Consider the following 14,003-nt stretch of genomic DNA (forward strand, 5'->3'; position numbering starts at 1 on the left):
CCTTTAGACCATAGCAGATGTGCACACACGTATAAGTGTAATTCCCAGATAAGTTCTGTAACACACCCAGTGTGGTGTGGGGGCACCCAGGAGGAAGGGGATCACTTCACTGCTTTTTTTTTTTTTTAGTTTTTTTAATTTATTTATTTGACAGACAGAGAGACAGCCAGCGAGAGAGGGAACACAGGCAGGGGGAGTGGGAGAGGAAGAAGCAGGCTCCCAGCAGAGGAGCCTGATGTGGGGCTCGATCCCAGAACGCCGGGATCATGCCCTGAGCCGAAGGCAGACGCTTAACCCCTGCGCCACCCAGGCGCCCCCACTTCATTGCTTCTGAGTAAGGGGATCAAGGCAGGTCTTAGGGAGCCTGGTGCATTGGAAAGCATCCTTTAAAGACGTATAGAATTAAATCAGTTGGGGATGGTTAGAGACGTCAAAAATAGCAATTATAGTATAGATAATTATTTATTATAGATCGGCCCTTTGGCACAATAAATGGCACTTAATAAATATGTGTTTATTTACAAGCAGTGAGAAGAGAAAGCAGAGGAAGAGAGGGCAAGGAGGGAGGAAAGATAAAGTCATTTAGCAAAGTTGGTGAGGTTCAACGTCAAGGCTAGGGATGATGAGGATAGAAAATTAAATTGGGAAATAGTTTCAAACCCTAGGGCACAGTATCACAGCCTACAATTGTACATCTAATAAATACCCGTTGTTCGTGTCATTGCTATTAAAGCCTGTTAGGCCATTTTGTTTTTAAAATAAATATTCCAGTTATTAAATAGACTACAAACCCATTGTTCACAGATTAATTCTCCAGTACACATCACATCCATTTATTATTGCTACTGATTAAATATAGCCATGTTACGGCAAATTCTACCTTTCCCCAGAAGCGTAATTACCACATAGCACATGTCAAAATGAAAATCAAATACATTCTCTTGGGAGAGAGGACAGCCAGCTTGTGAAAGCAGCAACTCACCATGTGACCTCGGGCAAGGCGTCCTTTTTTGTAAACACAGAGACCTGGGCCAGACGATTTCCCAGGCCCTTCCCAGTTCTAACTCGATTATAAGCTGCACATGCAGATAGTCACGGTGAATTACTGACCAATCATGCTTGTATCTCAATACATTTCACGGATCACACACTCTTAGGAATTTTTGTAATGACTCCTACGATGATTAACATTTATCACTCACGGGGAACTTGTCTACAGAGCACATCAGCTAAGAAAGTAGCAGAACCTGCAAATTTGTTCCAAGTCGTTCTCCGAAAAATCTCCCTTCCTTTACTAGACGCATGTTTAATAGCTTCTGAAAAATAAACTCAGCGTCTCCCTTCGTAACTCTGAACCCTTCTTCCACAATAACAGGAAAATGGATTCTTGAGGTACATGGAGACAATCGTGTGGACGATGAAACTATTTTTTTTGGAGCAAAGGACTGTGGGACCTGTGGTGTTGCCCGCTGGGTCTGGGCTCTGCTGACCATTGAGACCCACTTGCTGAGGCCTCCTCCTCACTCTCCTCTCCAGATTCAAACTCCTCATCTACTGCGTGGAACAGTGGTCTGGGCCGTGACGCCTCCCTTCTGCCCGGGCCAACATGCTCTTCTTGGCTTGTGTTTCTTGGATACCCAACATGGCATGGCATCCCTCCTCTGGGTAAGCTCTTCATTGGGATTCTCTCTTGTGTCAGCCTTCTTTCTTGAAGTGTCCCTGTTCGAGAGTGTGCTTTGAACACAATGGATGGGAGTTCTGAATCACTACTGTCATTGCCTGGGAAAATATGACAAGAGGAGGAAAGAACGTGACTTAAGATCAGAGAGAAGACTCCATATCTAAATCGCAAGAACTCAGAGTGAAACAGAGTCCTTGAGGTTCCAGCTCTTACACTCACCTGTCTGACTTTCCCTGCCCCAAGGAGGGCACAGAATAGAAGCATATGTGCTGTGTTATAAATAGAAACACACCGAAACCTGTGTGTCAGGCTAGACTCTTTCAGGTAAGTAAGGGAGTGGGGTTTTTTTGTTGTTGTTGTTGTTTTTGTTTTTTTACAAATCAGATCAGCTGGCCATAGGCATTAGGCCATAAGGCACAAAGATGCTTTGTTTGTCAAAGACCAATGTTTAACAGAAGGTGCCATGGTACCTGTCATGGGAACATGGTTGGTTTAGATTTTTTTTGTTGTTGTTTGTTTTTGTTTCTTGTTGTTTTGTTGTTTGTTTTGTTTTTGTTTTTTAAGATTTTACTTATTCATTTGAGAGATGAGTGGTGGGGTTGGGCAAGGCAGAGGGAGAGGGACAAGCAGACTCCCTGCTGAGCAGGAAGCCCAATCCCAGGGTCCTGGGATCATGACCTGAGCAGAAAGCAGAGACTTAACTGACTGAGCCACCCAGGTGCCCTGGTTGGTTTGCTTTTTAATCAGTGGTTACCAGAAAGCATTAAATCTGAGTTTTATCCCTTTGACCCTGAAATAGCCAAACTTGGAAAAACACAGGTGGGAGAGAACCACAGCGGAGAATGGCAAAACCACTGTGACTAGATGTCCTCCCTTCAAAGGAGGTGAGAGGGTGAACAGATTGTCGCTGGCACATGACAGCCATGGTGGTAGAAATGTCCGTGTATGGAGAACTTGCTATGCGTCTGTCACCGTGCGAACTATTTTACATCTCTTATGCCATTTGAGCCTTACGACAAGCCTTGGAGATGAGTAAAGATAGCATCCCTGTTTCATTGGTAAAGAGGCTGAGGTTTCAAGAGGTTAAGTGACTTGCAGTGTCACACAGTGAAGATGGGACAGCAGGTTAGCAGAGCCTGTCCAGCTGCACATCTGCTCTCTGCCAGACGGTGCCTGGCTCCCTGACACGTGCCGCGTGCAGGTCAGGAGGCTATGCCAAGAGCAGAGGGAAGCCATTGGGTATCTACGCAACCTCCCCTCTCAGATGACCTTTCAAAGACTCCATCGATGCCTAGGACGTTGCCTTTCCCCAACTTCACCGTGCACACATCTTCAAGGGGGTACTTTTCACAAATCTCATCTATTTTCATTTCCTCAAGTTTTAACCTTACAGATTTATTTTCCCTTTAAATATTCTTCTGACAATTTAAGTATTTTAAGAACTTTATATTTAAATCTGAAAGCAGCATTCTTTCTCCCACTCTTTATTCCCTCTTAAAAAACCAAACACAAAACAAAATAAAAACCCCACAGCCAAAACTAATAGCCACACAGGTATACAGAAAGCAAAACATGTTTAGCCATCAGAAAAATTTAAAATAACCTGTTCAATAATGTTTTTCTAAATGTGATCGAATTATCCTCAGAAGGTAGCCTGGAAGTTGAGGGAGGTGGGGGACAGGAATCAACTGCTTTGAATTAAAAAAAAAATTTAGTTAAGAATATTTGTCCATTTTTCCATTACCTCCCTCTAATCTGTGCTCCATGATCTGGCCTGAACAAGAGTTCCTCTTGACCCTTTGGTGCTTGGAATATTATCTAAGAAAACAATGGCCTGAATGTTTCTCCCCCAAGAGTGGTCCTTTGGCCCACTCCCCCTGTCCCCTCCTAGTTGCCAACCCCTCCTCTGAGCATATGCTCCCCCATCAGCACATGGATAATAAATAGCTGATGTTTCCTGACCATCTCTGCTTCTTGAAAAGTAGCTTCCAAACACTAGGAAGAGGCTTGAGCAGGCAACTTGCAAGATTTCGTGCAACTTAAGTCAGTAGATGTGTCCAAAAGGGGAGGAAGAAGCCAGGGGAAAGCGGAAGAGGAAGGAGGAAGGGTGGGGGCTGGGCTCTGTCCCAATTGCACAACCTTCTGCAGGTCAGTACCCAGGCAGGCAGTTCCAGGGAGAGATCAGTGGAGACCTTGCAGCAAAATCTGAACATCTATTCTTCTATCTCCTGCTTTAACATCTGCACTTAGACACCCAGGGGCAGGGTCAAGGAGAAACAGGAAGTGCTTCTGCACAGTGCAAGGCAGAGCGTGACACCCAGGGAGTGACAATGGGCTGCCTCATACTATATATGCTGTTTAGAGACCTAGACCTTGGGTGCAACCCCTCCTCCTCCCTTTCTTCATGGTTTTGTTTTAATTCTGATAATATTTATCATTTTAACCTTTTTTTTCATCATCACCATTTTATTGTATAGTTCTGTGGTATTAAGTACATTCATTCGCATTGTCATGTGTCCATTTCCAGAACTCTTTCATCTTCCCCAATCCGCATGGATTGTAAGCCATCTCAGAGCAGAGGAGGTCAGTGTCCAGGAAGGAGTGCTCTCCTCATAACACCAAGTGAACCTTGGCTTCTTGCAAAAGAGCCTGGAAGAGTATGTGGAGCCCCCCCACATCTAGAGTAGGGGCTGCTCTAACACCGGAGAGCAAGGGGACAGTGAGAAAGGAGAATGCTCTCCAAGTCACAGCCTGGTTAACCAGAGACTGTCTGCTGGATGCCATCTCTCCCCCCATATTCTCCCCTAGAGGCCCTCTGGCCACTCCTTGACTTGTCCTGGTGCAGAAAGCCTTCAAGTTTGGAGAGAATGTGGGTTCAAATAATTGTGTCCAGAGACACACTGAGAATGATCTCAGTCTAACCCTGATAATTATAATGCTTTAAAACTTATTAAGGGGGCGCCTGGGTGGCACAGCGGTTAAGCATCTGCCTTCGGCTCAGGGCGTGATCCCGGTGTTCTGGGATCGAGCCCCACATCAGGCTCCTCCGCTAGGAGCCTGCTTCTTCCTCTCCCACTCCCCCTGCTTGTGTTCCCTCTCTTGCTGGCTGTCTCTATCTCTGTCAAATAAATAAATAAAATCTTTTAAAAAAAACTTATTAAGGATAACTGCTAAATTACGTCCCACTTAATTTTGTATGCATTGCCTGGCTTCGCCTCTGGGCAACACTGTTGTAATGGGAGTTACCAATATTCTCCTCTTTACAGAGAGAAAATGACAACATGAGAAGTAGGCTTTTATGTTTTCTTCACATAAGTCCTAAATATATTGTCCTAGGATTTTATTATTTTTACAGAAAATGTGAGAGAGTTGCCTTTTAGGGCATCTATTCAAAGAATAGGATCCTTTGACCTATTCATCTGCTGAATAATGTAAACATGTCTCCAAATGTTAAACAACCCCCACTTCTGGAATAAATCCCACTGTGTAAGGTAGAGTATTTCTTTAGTGTTCTATTATATTTTGTTAATAATGCTTTATTTAAGATTTGCACATTTGTGCTCAAGGGAGATTGCTATGTGCCGATCTCCTGCCACAGGAGCGTGTAACATTGATGTCCATCATAAGAAATGACTGTGTGAATCTCACGTTTTCTATTCATCCAATGTAAATAGCACCAGGTTATTTGTGCCAGGAAGATTTTTAGAAATTAATTTCTTTTTTTTTTTTAAAGATTTTTATTTATTCATTTGACAGAGATAGAGACAGCCAGCGAGAGAGGGAGCACAAGCAGGGGGAGTGGGAGAGGAAGAAGCAGGCTCCCAGCGGAGAAGCCTGATGTGGGGCTCGAACCCAGAATGCCGGGATCACACCCTGAGCGGAAGGCAGACGCTTAACGACTGAGCCACCCAGGAGCCCCTAGAAATTAATTTCTTATACACCCTACAATGGCACTCTTTTGTTTTGTTTGCTTTTGTTTGCGGATTAACTCTTTTATGACATAACATGACACTGCTTTCAAGAGGGTGCTCTGGGAAGAGATGGCCAGATCCATGAAACAGAACTGAGAGCCCAGAACTCTCTTGGGCTAAATGACTTTAGCACGGCAAAGGTGGCATCTCATCTTGGAGGAAAAGATGGGGTTGGGACAGGGGCAGGGCCATTGGAAAACAAACTGATGCGAGTCTCTGTCTCAATCTACACAAACATATATCTCAAATGGTGTGAAATTTTAATGGAATCATTAAACTAGTAAAGTTTAAAAACATTGAGTAAATCGTTTTCTAATTTTTCTGTGGAAGATGGAGCAGATTTGATTAAATGGAATAAAAATTTCTGAATGGCGAGTATATCTAAAAACTAAAAGACAAATGTGAAACTGGAAGAGAAACCATTGGCAACAAACATGAGACAATGGATGATATCCTTGTTATACGGTGTTCTTCCAATTCGTTTTAAGAAAACAAACAACGGAATAGAAAAAAATGGCCAAAGGCAGAAACAGAAACTTCTCAAGAAGAAATATGGTTGCTTCCAAATATATGAAAAGATGTTCAACCTTACTGAAAATCAAACAGACTCAGATGAAAATTAATATGGTATATAAATTTTATCCTATCACATCACAGGTTACTTGAAAGTCTGAATGATGGTAAAATGTTTGGCAACTCCCTTTCTCACAGACTGTTGGTGTGAGGAGTAAATTTAAATATGTATAATTTTTGACCCCCAAATTTTGCTTCCTAGAAAACATACTAAGGGAATAATTGATTATTTGTGCAAAAATCAATCATAAGTGATCCGAGGTACTTATTATATTCATTGCTCATATTAGATAAAAAGGCAAAACACCTTAATATTTGTTAATAAGGATTTAGCTAACTAAGCTAGGATTATTTTTTATAATTGATGATTATTTCCTCATAAAAGTGATAATTTAGTTTATATCAATTGAATGGAAATTTGTCCACAGTAGATGGTTGGGTGAACTAGACAATTTATAAAAATTCCAAAACAATAATGATACTATGATTTTGTGGATAATATGATGCTGTGTGTTTCTTTCTTTCTTTTTCTTTCTTTCTTTCTTTCTTTCTTTCTTTCTTTCTTTCTTCTTTCATTTTCTTTCTTTCTTTCTCTCTCTCTCTTTTTTTTTTTTTTTTTTAGAGAGGAAACACAAGCAGGGGGAGTGGGAGAGGGAGAAGCAGGCTTCCCACTGAGCAGGGAGCCCTGATGCAGGGCTCAATGCGGGGCTCGGTCCCAGGACCCTGGGATCAGACCTGAGCCAAAGGCAGACACTCAACAACTGAGCCACCCAGGTGCCCCTTTTTTCTTTCTTTCTTGTATCAGGTACAGACAGGTTAGAGATCAGGATGGTGCAGAGAGAATTATAGAAGAATGTTTACCAAAATGTTCTATAGTGATTATATCTAGGTGTTGGGGTTTCAAGTACTTTTAACTTTCTTATTTTATGCTTTTTTCTACTGATTGATTTTGATTTTATAACAAGCATGTTTTCAAATCAGAAGAAAATAAACTTCCATTTTAAAGAATAATTATATTCACTCTTCAAAGATTTAATTCTAAAATCCTATACATTTAGCTTATTTGAATTTCCAATGTGTTTTTAAGTCTTCAATATTTGGGAAAATTAAAGTAGATAATATGGCATATTACATATTATATATCACCTTTTGCTAATAGAAAATCATTTTATATATACATTTAAAAAATAATAACGGCTTTTATTAGAACAATAGGCAGTTTCAATAATTCAAGAATTCTACTTAAGAGTTAGATATTAAACGGGAAACAGTTAATCAGTAAATTTGATTAAATTATTTTAGTGAAATTTAACCAACTTTGGAGAATCCTAATTTTTAAATATTTCAAATATTTAATTTGAGTTAAAATATTCAAATATTTCGAAAAAGTGCCCATTTTACATCAGCAAATTATCACCTCTGGGCCATATCCAGCCTGTTGCCTCTTTTCGAATGGCTTGCGAGCTAAGGATAGTTGCTACCTTTTTAAGGGGTTGAAAAAAGAAGAATATTTTATGACAGGCAAAAATGAGATGAAATTCAAATTTCAGTGTCCATACATCAAGTACTGAATTAGAGTAATAAAAATGTTTTCTCTTTTTCTTGTCATGTAAGTACCTACATAAGATTCTTGATTTTGCATCTTGGCCCACGAGCTCCCAAATATTTGCCATCTGACCCTTTACAGGAAAAGAAGAATAGCCAGGCAGGCAGGTTACCTGTGAAATCAGCAGCCCTCGGGTCTCTTCTTGCGGGCTGAGGGTGGCCGTAGGGAAAGGAGAGGTAGCGGATATTTTTGGTACCGGCCTGTGGGTAACAAGCAGAGAGGAAAAGCAGAGATGAGTGTGCGATTCAGAGAGTCCCATGGTAAACAGTGGGGACGCAGGCCCATGCTGGGCACCTTGTGTAAATTACAGACTCGCCTGTACTCCCGTCACTCTGGTTTAAAGCCAGCAGAATGCTTCAACCTTCGATATGTGTTTCCTTTATCTTTCATGATAAAATAGACCATCATGAACCCCTCAAATGACTTTATTTTGGAAAGCACTTGTTTTTTAGTAAGCAAAACAGAATTATGGATTATTGAGATAGTTTTCTATACGAAAAAATAAAGAGTATTTAGTACACGGTCAGGAGATCTGTATTCTATTCATTGGAATAGTTATGATTAAGCGGGATAAGCCAATTAGCCTTTTTGTGCCTGAGTTTCACTGTCTGGAGAAAGGGAGAAAATGCGTGTGTTACATTGTTCACAGAAAGAGCCTGAGGATAAAGTAAAACACTCGAAAGCACCTGTATTCTTTGCTAAGACACTATGATTGCTACGTCATGATATCACTAGTGAGTTGACAAGCAGCTCTTCACATTAGCCAGCCAGATGTGTGCTTACGGTAAGCATTCCTACAAGGTCACAGGTTGAATACTTTGTTTGATTTTAGTTTGGAAATGATAAATTGTGAAACAAAAATGTTTGAACAAGGTCACTTAACCCTCAGCTCAGGCGGTTAGTGGCTATTATTACGATCCTCCTTATTATCATTACATTTTAGCCACTGAGACTAGGGTAGAAATTAGAATCTATTCCAGACGTCAGCTTCGTCCAGAAGTTCCAGTGAGATTGGTTCGATATGACCTCAAATAGAATAGCTCAGATGCACCCTGGGTAATATGAAGATGGGGCCCCAGGGTCTGGCCAAGAGCAGATCCTTCCCTAGATCTTCCTGGGAGAGAAGGAAGCTTCTTAGAGCCCAGCGTCCCAGTCCATGGAGGTTCCCCTTACTGGGAACCCCACCTTACCGGCTTTCCCCACGGCAGGCTGTGGCCTTTCCTCATGCTCTCCCTTAAGGTATTCTGGCGGCGGATCAGAATCTCTTTAGCTTGCTTCTCACTTGTTTGGGGTTTGAGGTTGTATTTGTTGTAGGACAGGGTCTGTGGAAAGAAGAGAACATCAAATACGTAATATGCTCTATACAACCATGGCTTTCGGAGGCCGTGGAAATATCACAAACTAAGACTACTTGAGAAAGAAAACACCTACATAAGCATTTGCCTCAATTACAGGGGAGCAAGCAGTGGCCCCAGAGAAGAAAGGCCTGTGACTGAGGCCACCCCTACCAGGACAGCGCCGTGGTTTGGAGCCTGTGCCTTCCGGCTCGCACAGCCCTGCTCTCCACCTGCACTGTCTCCTTCGTGTCCTTGCAGTGGTCCTGCCCTGAGATGCCCACGGACTTCGGCTGCCCCATACCCACACTCTTTCCCAGGTCGTGTTTTTTATGCTTGGACAGTGGTTACTGAGTGTTTGGATCCAGTGGACGAAGGAAATGTCGAAACTGCTTTGGGAATTTCACTAAGGTTGCTATTTTTACATTTTGCCAATTAGAGCTACATTCAAAAAATCAACCAATTACTATCACCATTATCAGTTCAAAAAGGAAGAGGTTTTTTCCAACCAAAATGTAGGAAGGACATAATCACTACAGAGCAGTCCTTCAAACTGAATCAGTTATCTTTACAAAACATTTCTTCCTTATTCTCACCAAGCCAGTGATAACCTGTCTTGAACCACAGAGCAGCCTCGGTCCTCAAATGTTTATCAAGTGCTTAACTGGAACGCCTTCTCTCCCTACTTTCCACTGTGCAGCAGTGAATATACTGGTCCCACTGGATACCAGATTCAGGACTACAGTGCTACCGCTCCTGGTTAATGGATATTGTAATAAGGATTTCCAATTCAATAGCAAAACAGCAAAAGTTCTACGTGTCAGGTGCCATGGTAAGCACAGGATTAAAAAAAATGGATAAATTTGAAGAATGGGGGCGCCTGGGTGGCACAGCGGTTAAGTGTCTGCCTTTGGCTCAGGGCGTGATCCCAGTGTTATGGGATCGAGCCCCACATCAGGCTCCTCTACTGGGAGCTTGCTTCTTCCTCTCCCACTCCCCCTGCTTGTGTTCCCTCTCTTGCTGGCTGTCTCAATCTCTGTCTAATAAATAAAATCTTTAAAAAGAAATTTGAAGAATGGTCTTCAAAAGGCTCATGGTCTACTTGGGGAGTCAAACAAGCATTTAACGCTACATGTTCAGGAAGTGAAAAGCTATTGGGGTCTTCTGGGACTTACAGAGTGTAGGAAAAGGGCACCGATCCAGTCCTAGGTGGGAAAGGCACATTGCACTGGGCTGAGTCTTGAAAGATGTTCCCCTTCAGGAAGAGGGAACACTTGAGATAAGACATAGCTGTGAAAAAAGACAGGAGGACCTACTGAAGCAGAGCTGGGAATTTGTTTACCACAGGACGTTTAGTACTTTAGTCAAAGTATGGTGAGAAATGAGACCAGAGGTATGGTACGGGGTGGGGTTGGGGGCAGGGAGCACCCTAGGGACAACCTACTAAGAGAGGAGACTCCAACCTCCAGGCCAAGGGTCCCTTAAGTGGGGTGCTCACACTTCGAGAGATGTCACAAGACAATCTCCAGGGCGAGGAAAAAAATACTAATACTTATGTTTCCATTCATTTCTATAAAAATGTGACAAAAGAAATTAAGCTTTCTTTGTACTTAGTATGCAGATTTATAATAAACCTTTGCTTGGTTGATATAGGAGATGGTCCAATTTCCTACCAGAACAGAAGAGGGTGTTTATAACAAGGAGGGGTTGACAGCAGTGTCCTCACTGGTCCACCGGTTTTAGTTTATTGGCTGTGTTTTAGTGTCTATACAGCCAGTTAAGTAGATTTGTGGCTTTCACTATCTGTTAGCTAACTAATCCTCATAAAATAGACAATTGTCTAAAAGGAGACCATAAAGAAGGCACAGGTTGGCGGCCAAGGGAACAAGGGGGAATTTGCAAAGCCAACTTTCACCGTCTCCTGATGGGAAATCTTTACAAGCCACTCTTGACAAATTAACCAATCTGATAAAAACATCTGGCAAAAAATTAAATTTTTTTTAAAGGTTTTATTTATTTATTTGACAGAGATAGAGACAGCCAGCGAGAGAGGGAACACAAGCAGGGGGAGTGGGAGAGGAAGAAGCAGGCTCATAACGGAGGAGCCTGATGTGGGGCTCGATCCCGTAACGCCTAGGATCACGCACTGAGCTGAAGGCAGACGCTTAACCACTGTGCCACCCAGGCGCCCCAAAAAATTAAATTTTTGAAATGTATTTGAAATATGGACTCTTAGCCACCATCACTAATGATGGACCTCGACTTCAGTGCGTTGTATACATGGAGATATTAAAGAATGACATATGACACTATGACAAAAAACATTTTAAAATTAAGTATTAGAATACCAAGACAAATTTTACAATTTTTCATCAATGTTAAATTCATGCAAAAGTGAAGTCAGTGTGTGTGTATGTTTATATACACACATGTATATATGTGTGTCTGTACATATATATATATACACACACATATTTGTACGTACTGGTAGGAATTTCCTACGCCTTGACTTGAGGGCTGTACTTTAAGGAACATTTGGACATTTTTTGTTCTATTTCACTTCATATCACATCCCCCATGTGCTTATCCTTGCCTATCTGCAGGGAGCACAGTAAGTCCTATGCATATAACGTATATGCAATTTTCTTCCTTTTGTTTCTTTCAGTCCAGCCCTGTAACGAAGGAGCTGGTGATGGCCGAACGACTGTATTTCCCCCTAGAACATGAGCTCTATTCGACAAAGCTCTAGATGTGCATTAAATATTTACTGAAGAGAACTGAAGTTGAATAAATGGTTTTCCTTCTTTGAAAGAGTGTGGGAATTCTGAGTGTGACCTGACCATTTAGGCCACCCCAGGGGGCTGTCCGTCAATCTCTGACTTTTCCTTAGAGTCTGAGCTGAGGTCAGTTTCTTCCCTTGTATGTTTAAAGAGAGTGTGTCTCCCTCTCCATCTCCATCCTGAGTGTTGCCCCACTGGGAACCTCGGGAGGCTAGTTCTTCAACTTGCACAGCAGTGACAATCTGGTACTGGACGTGCTGAGGGGAGTGGCTTTAAACAGGAGTGGCCGGAGTCCTCCCAGGTGCCACAGACCGGGCAGGACCAGCTCCATTTCAGATCAACTATGAATGAGGGTCCCCCAGAGTCAAACCCTGCATTCATTCCAGCCTTGCCCTGAGATGACTCCTGACTCCCAAGATGGCCTCTTCTGAGACGCAGACTGTGAGAAATGCCCCAGCCATCAGCCCCACACCTTGTGAGGTCCAGTGACGATCACCCAGGCTAGAGACTACAGATGTCACCCTTTGTGACAATCCTCAAAACTGTAGATCACCCACTAGAAACCAAGGAGACAGGTGTCCTGCATTGCATCTCTAGAGCAGTTTTTCTTTCAAGAGGGCAAGAGGACCATGGGAAAAGGGGAGTCACATGACCTATGTAAAAGATGGTGTGAGAAAGGAGATAGGAAGCGAGGGACTGGTGAGGCTCACTCTGTCAAAGTAACAAAAGTGAAGGCAACAGCCATCTCAGGGGCTTGAAACTCCCTTCCCGTGTGACCTACCATGACCCATCTGCTTATCTGGGGGCAGTAATGAAGGAAGATGTCACCAGCTTAGAAGAGAGAAACCTGGAGGACAGACTGAATAGGTGCCCTTATGAAAGAAGAGATTTGGCTCTCTGGGAACCTGCAGGAAAGGAAAGAAAGACAGAATGGGTAGCTAAGACTCATTTAGACTGGGTTGGAGTCCCAGGATCTCCATCTCCATTTCTGGACCTTTCCTTAAATTCAACCTTCGCCCACATGGGGAAAAGGCTAAGTTTCAGGCTGCCTTTGAGCTCTGGCCCCCACGAAGCCAGCAGACATTCTTCAAACCAGGAAGTTCTTAACAATTTATCTAACTATTTATCAGAATGTGATAGTCTTACTGAAACAGTTCCACTTGGAATGATTTGAAAGCTCTTGAATTTACTCTAAGCTTGCTATGATTGATGCTGACCTATATTCCTTCAGCAGGTGCAGAGCCTTTTGCTGGCACATTCCCCTTAATCACCGACCTTTCCAAAACAGGAAGCCAGAGAGCATTCACTTTAACTGGATCACGTAGGGCTGGAGTCATGGAAAGAGCACTGGGTAGACAGTTGGAAGACCTGGGTTCTTAACTTGGATTTTTTGTGTGTGACCTTCAACAGGTCAGAGAAACAACTCTCCTAACCTCAGCATCTTCTACTTGAAAGCGAGGGGCTTTAACCTGATGGATTTTTGGCCCCATCAAGACTATGATCTATAACATAGTCACGAAAACCAAGGCTCTCACAATGAATTTACTTATAGCCATATCATACTCAAGCATTGGCATAGTCAATTGAATCCTCAAACTGAAAAAAGAAAACTCCTATTTAGATTTCACAAGCTTAAATGTCATTTGACTGCATTAAAATTTCAGAAAGACTCACCCACTGCCCCCAGGAATGTTCTTACTATACACTTTGCATCAGTTCCCAAGTGGTAGTATACACTCCATACTTTCTTCCGAAATTAAAAATAATAAGCCCAATACGAGTCCTCTAATGCAGGCTTCCAGCATTTCAATAACCATCTCAACTTTCTAAGCTCTATTACAGTCAGTCAGATGGAGCCTATCATTGGCGTCCTGGTGCCATCTTTTTCTGTGGTGCGGTGAGTGAGCTCCACCAGTTGTTCATCTCTGGAGGGAGAGGGAGACCTGTTGGTTCTGGAAAGTACCAGGCTGCAGGGCTAGGGCAGCCTGACCCCTAGGGCCAGCAATTGGATCTGCATTCCTTTTTACACCACATGTGCCAATATTTTTTTTAGCAGAA

At 42.5% G+C, this 14,003-nt stretch overlaps 1 protein-coding gene across 8 annotated transcripts in view; it reads right to left on the bottom strand.

The window, feature by feature from the left end:
* Positions 1 to 225: 225 nt before the first annotated feature.
* The window catches only part of SLC9A4 (solute carrier family 9 member A4), a 92,348-nt gene continuing 78,570 nt past the window's right edge, over positions 226 to 14,003 (bottom strand). For all 8 annotated transcript variants that reach the window (XM_034658945.1, XM_002913495.4, XM_034658943.1 and 5 more), the window contains 3 exons: positions 9,022 to 9,153; positions 7,944 to 8,031; positions 226 to 1,779 (listed from right to left, as the gene is read on the bottom strand). In XM_034658945.1, coding sequence (XP_034514836.1) covers positions 1,424 to 1,779; positions 7,944 to 8,031; positions 9,022 to 9,153 — 576 coding nt within the window. In that variant the 3' untranslated portion in view covers positions 226 to 1,423. The remainder of the gene's footprint in view (positions 1,780 to 7,943; positions 8,032 to 9,021; positions 9,154 to 14,003) is intronic.

Source organism: Ailuropoda melanoleuca, chromosome 4, assembly GCF_002007445.2.
Source record: "Ailuropoda melanoleuca isolate Jingjing chromosome 4, ASM200744v2, whole genome shotgun sequence".
NCBI lineage: Eukaryota > Metazoa > Chordata > Mammalia > Carnivora > Ursidae > Ailuropoda > Ailuropoda melanoleuca.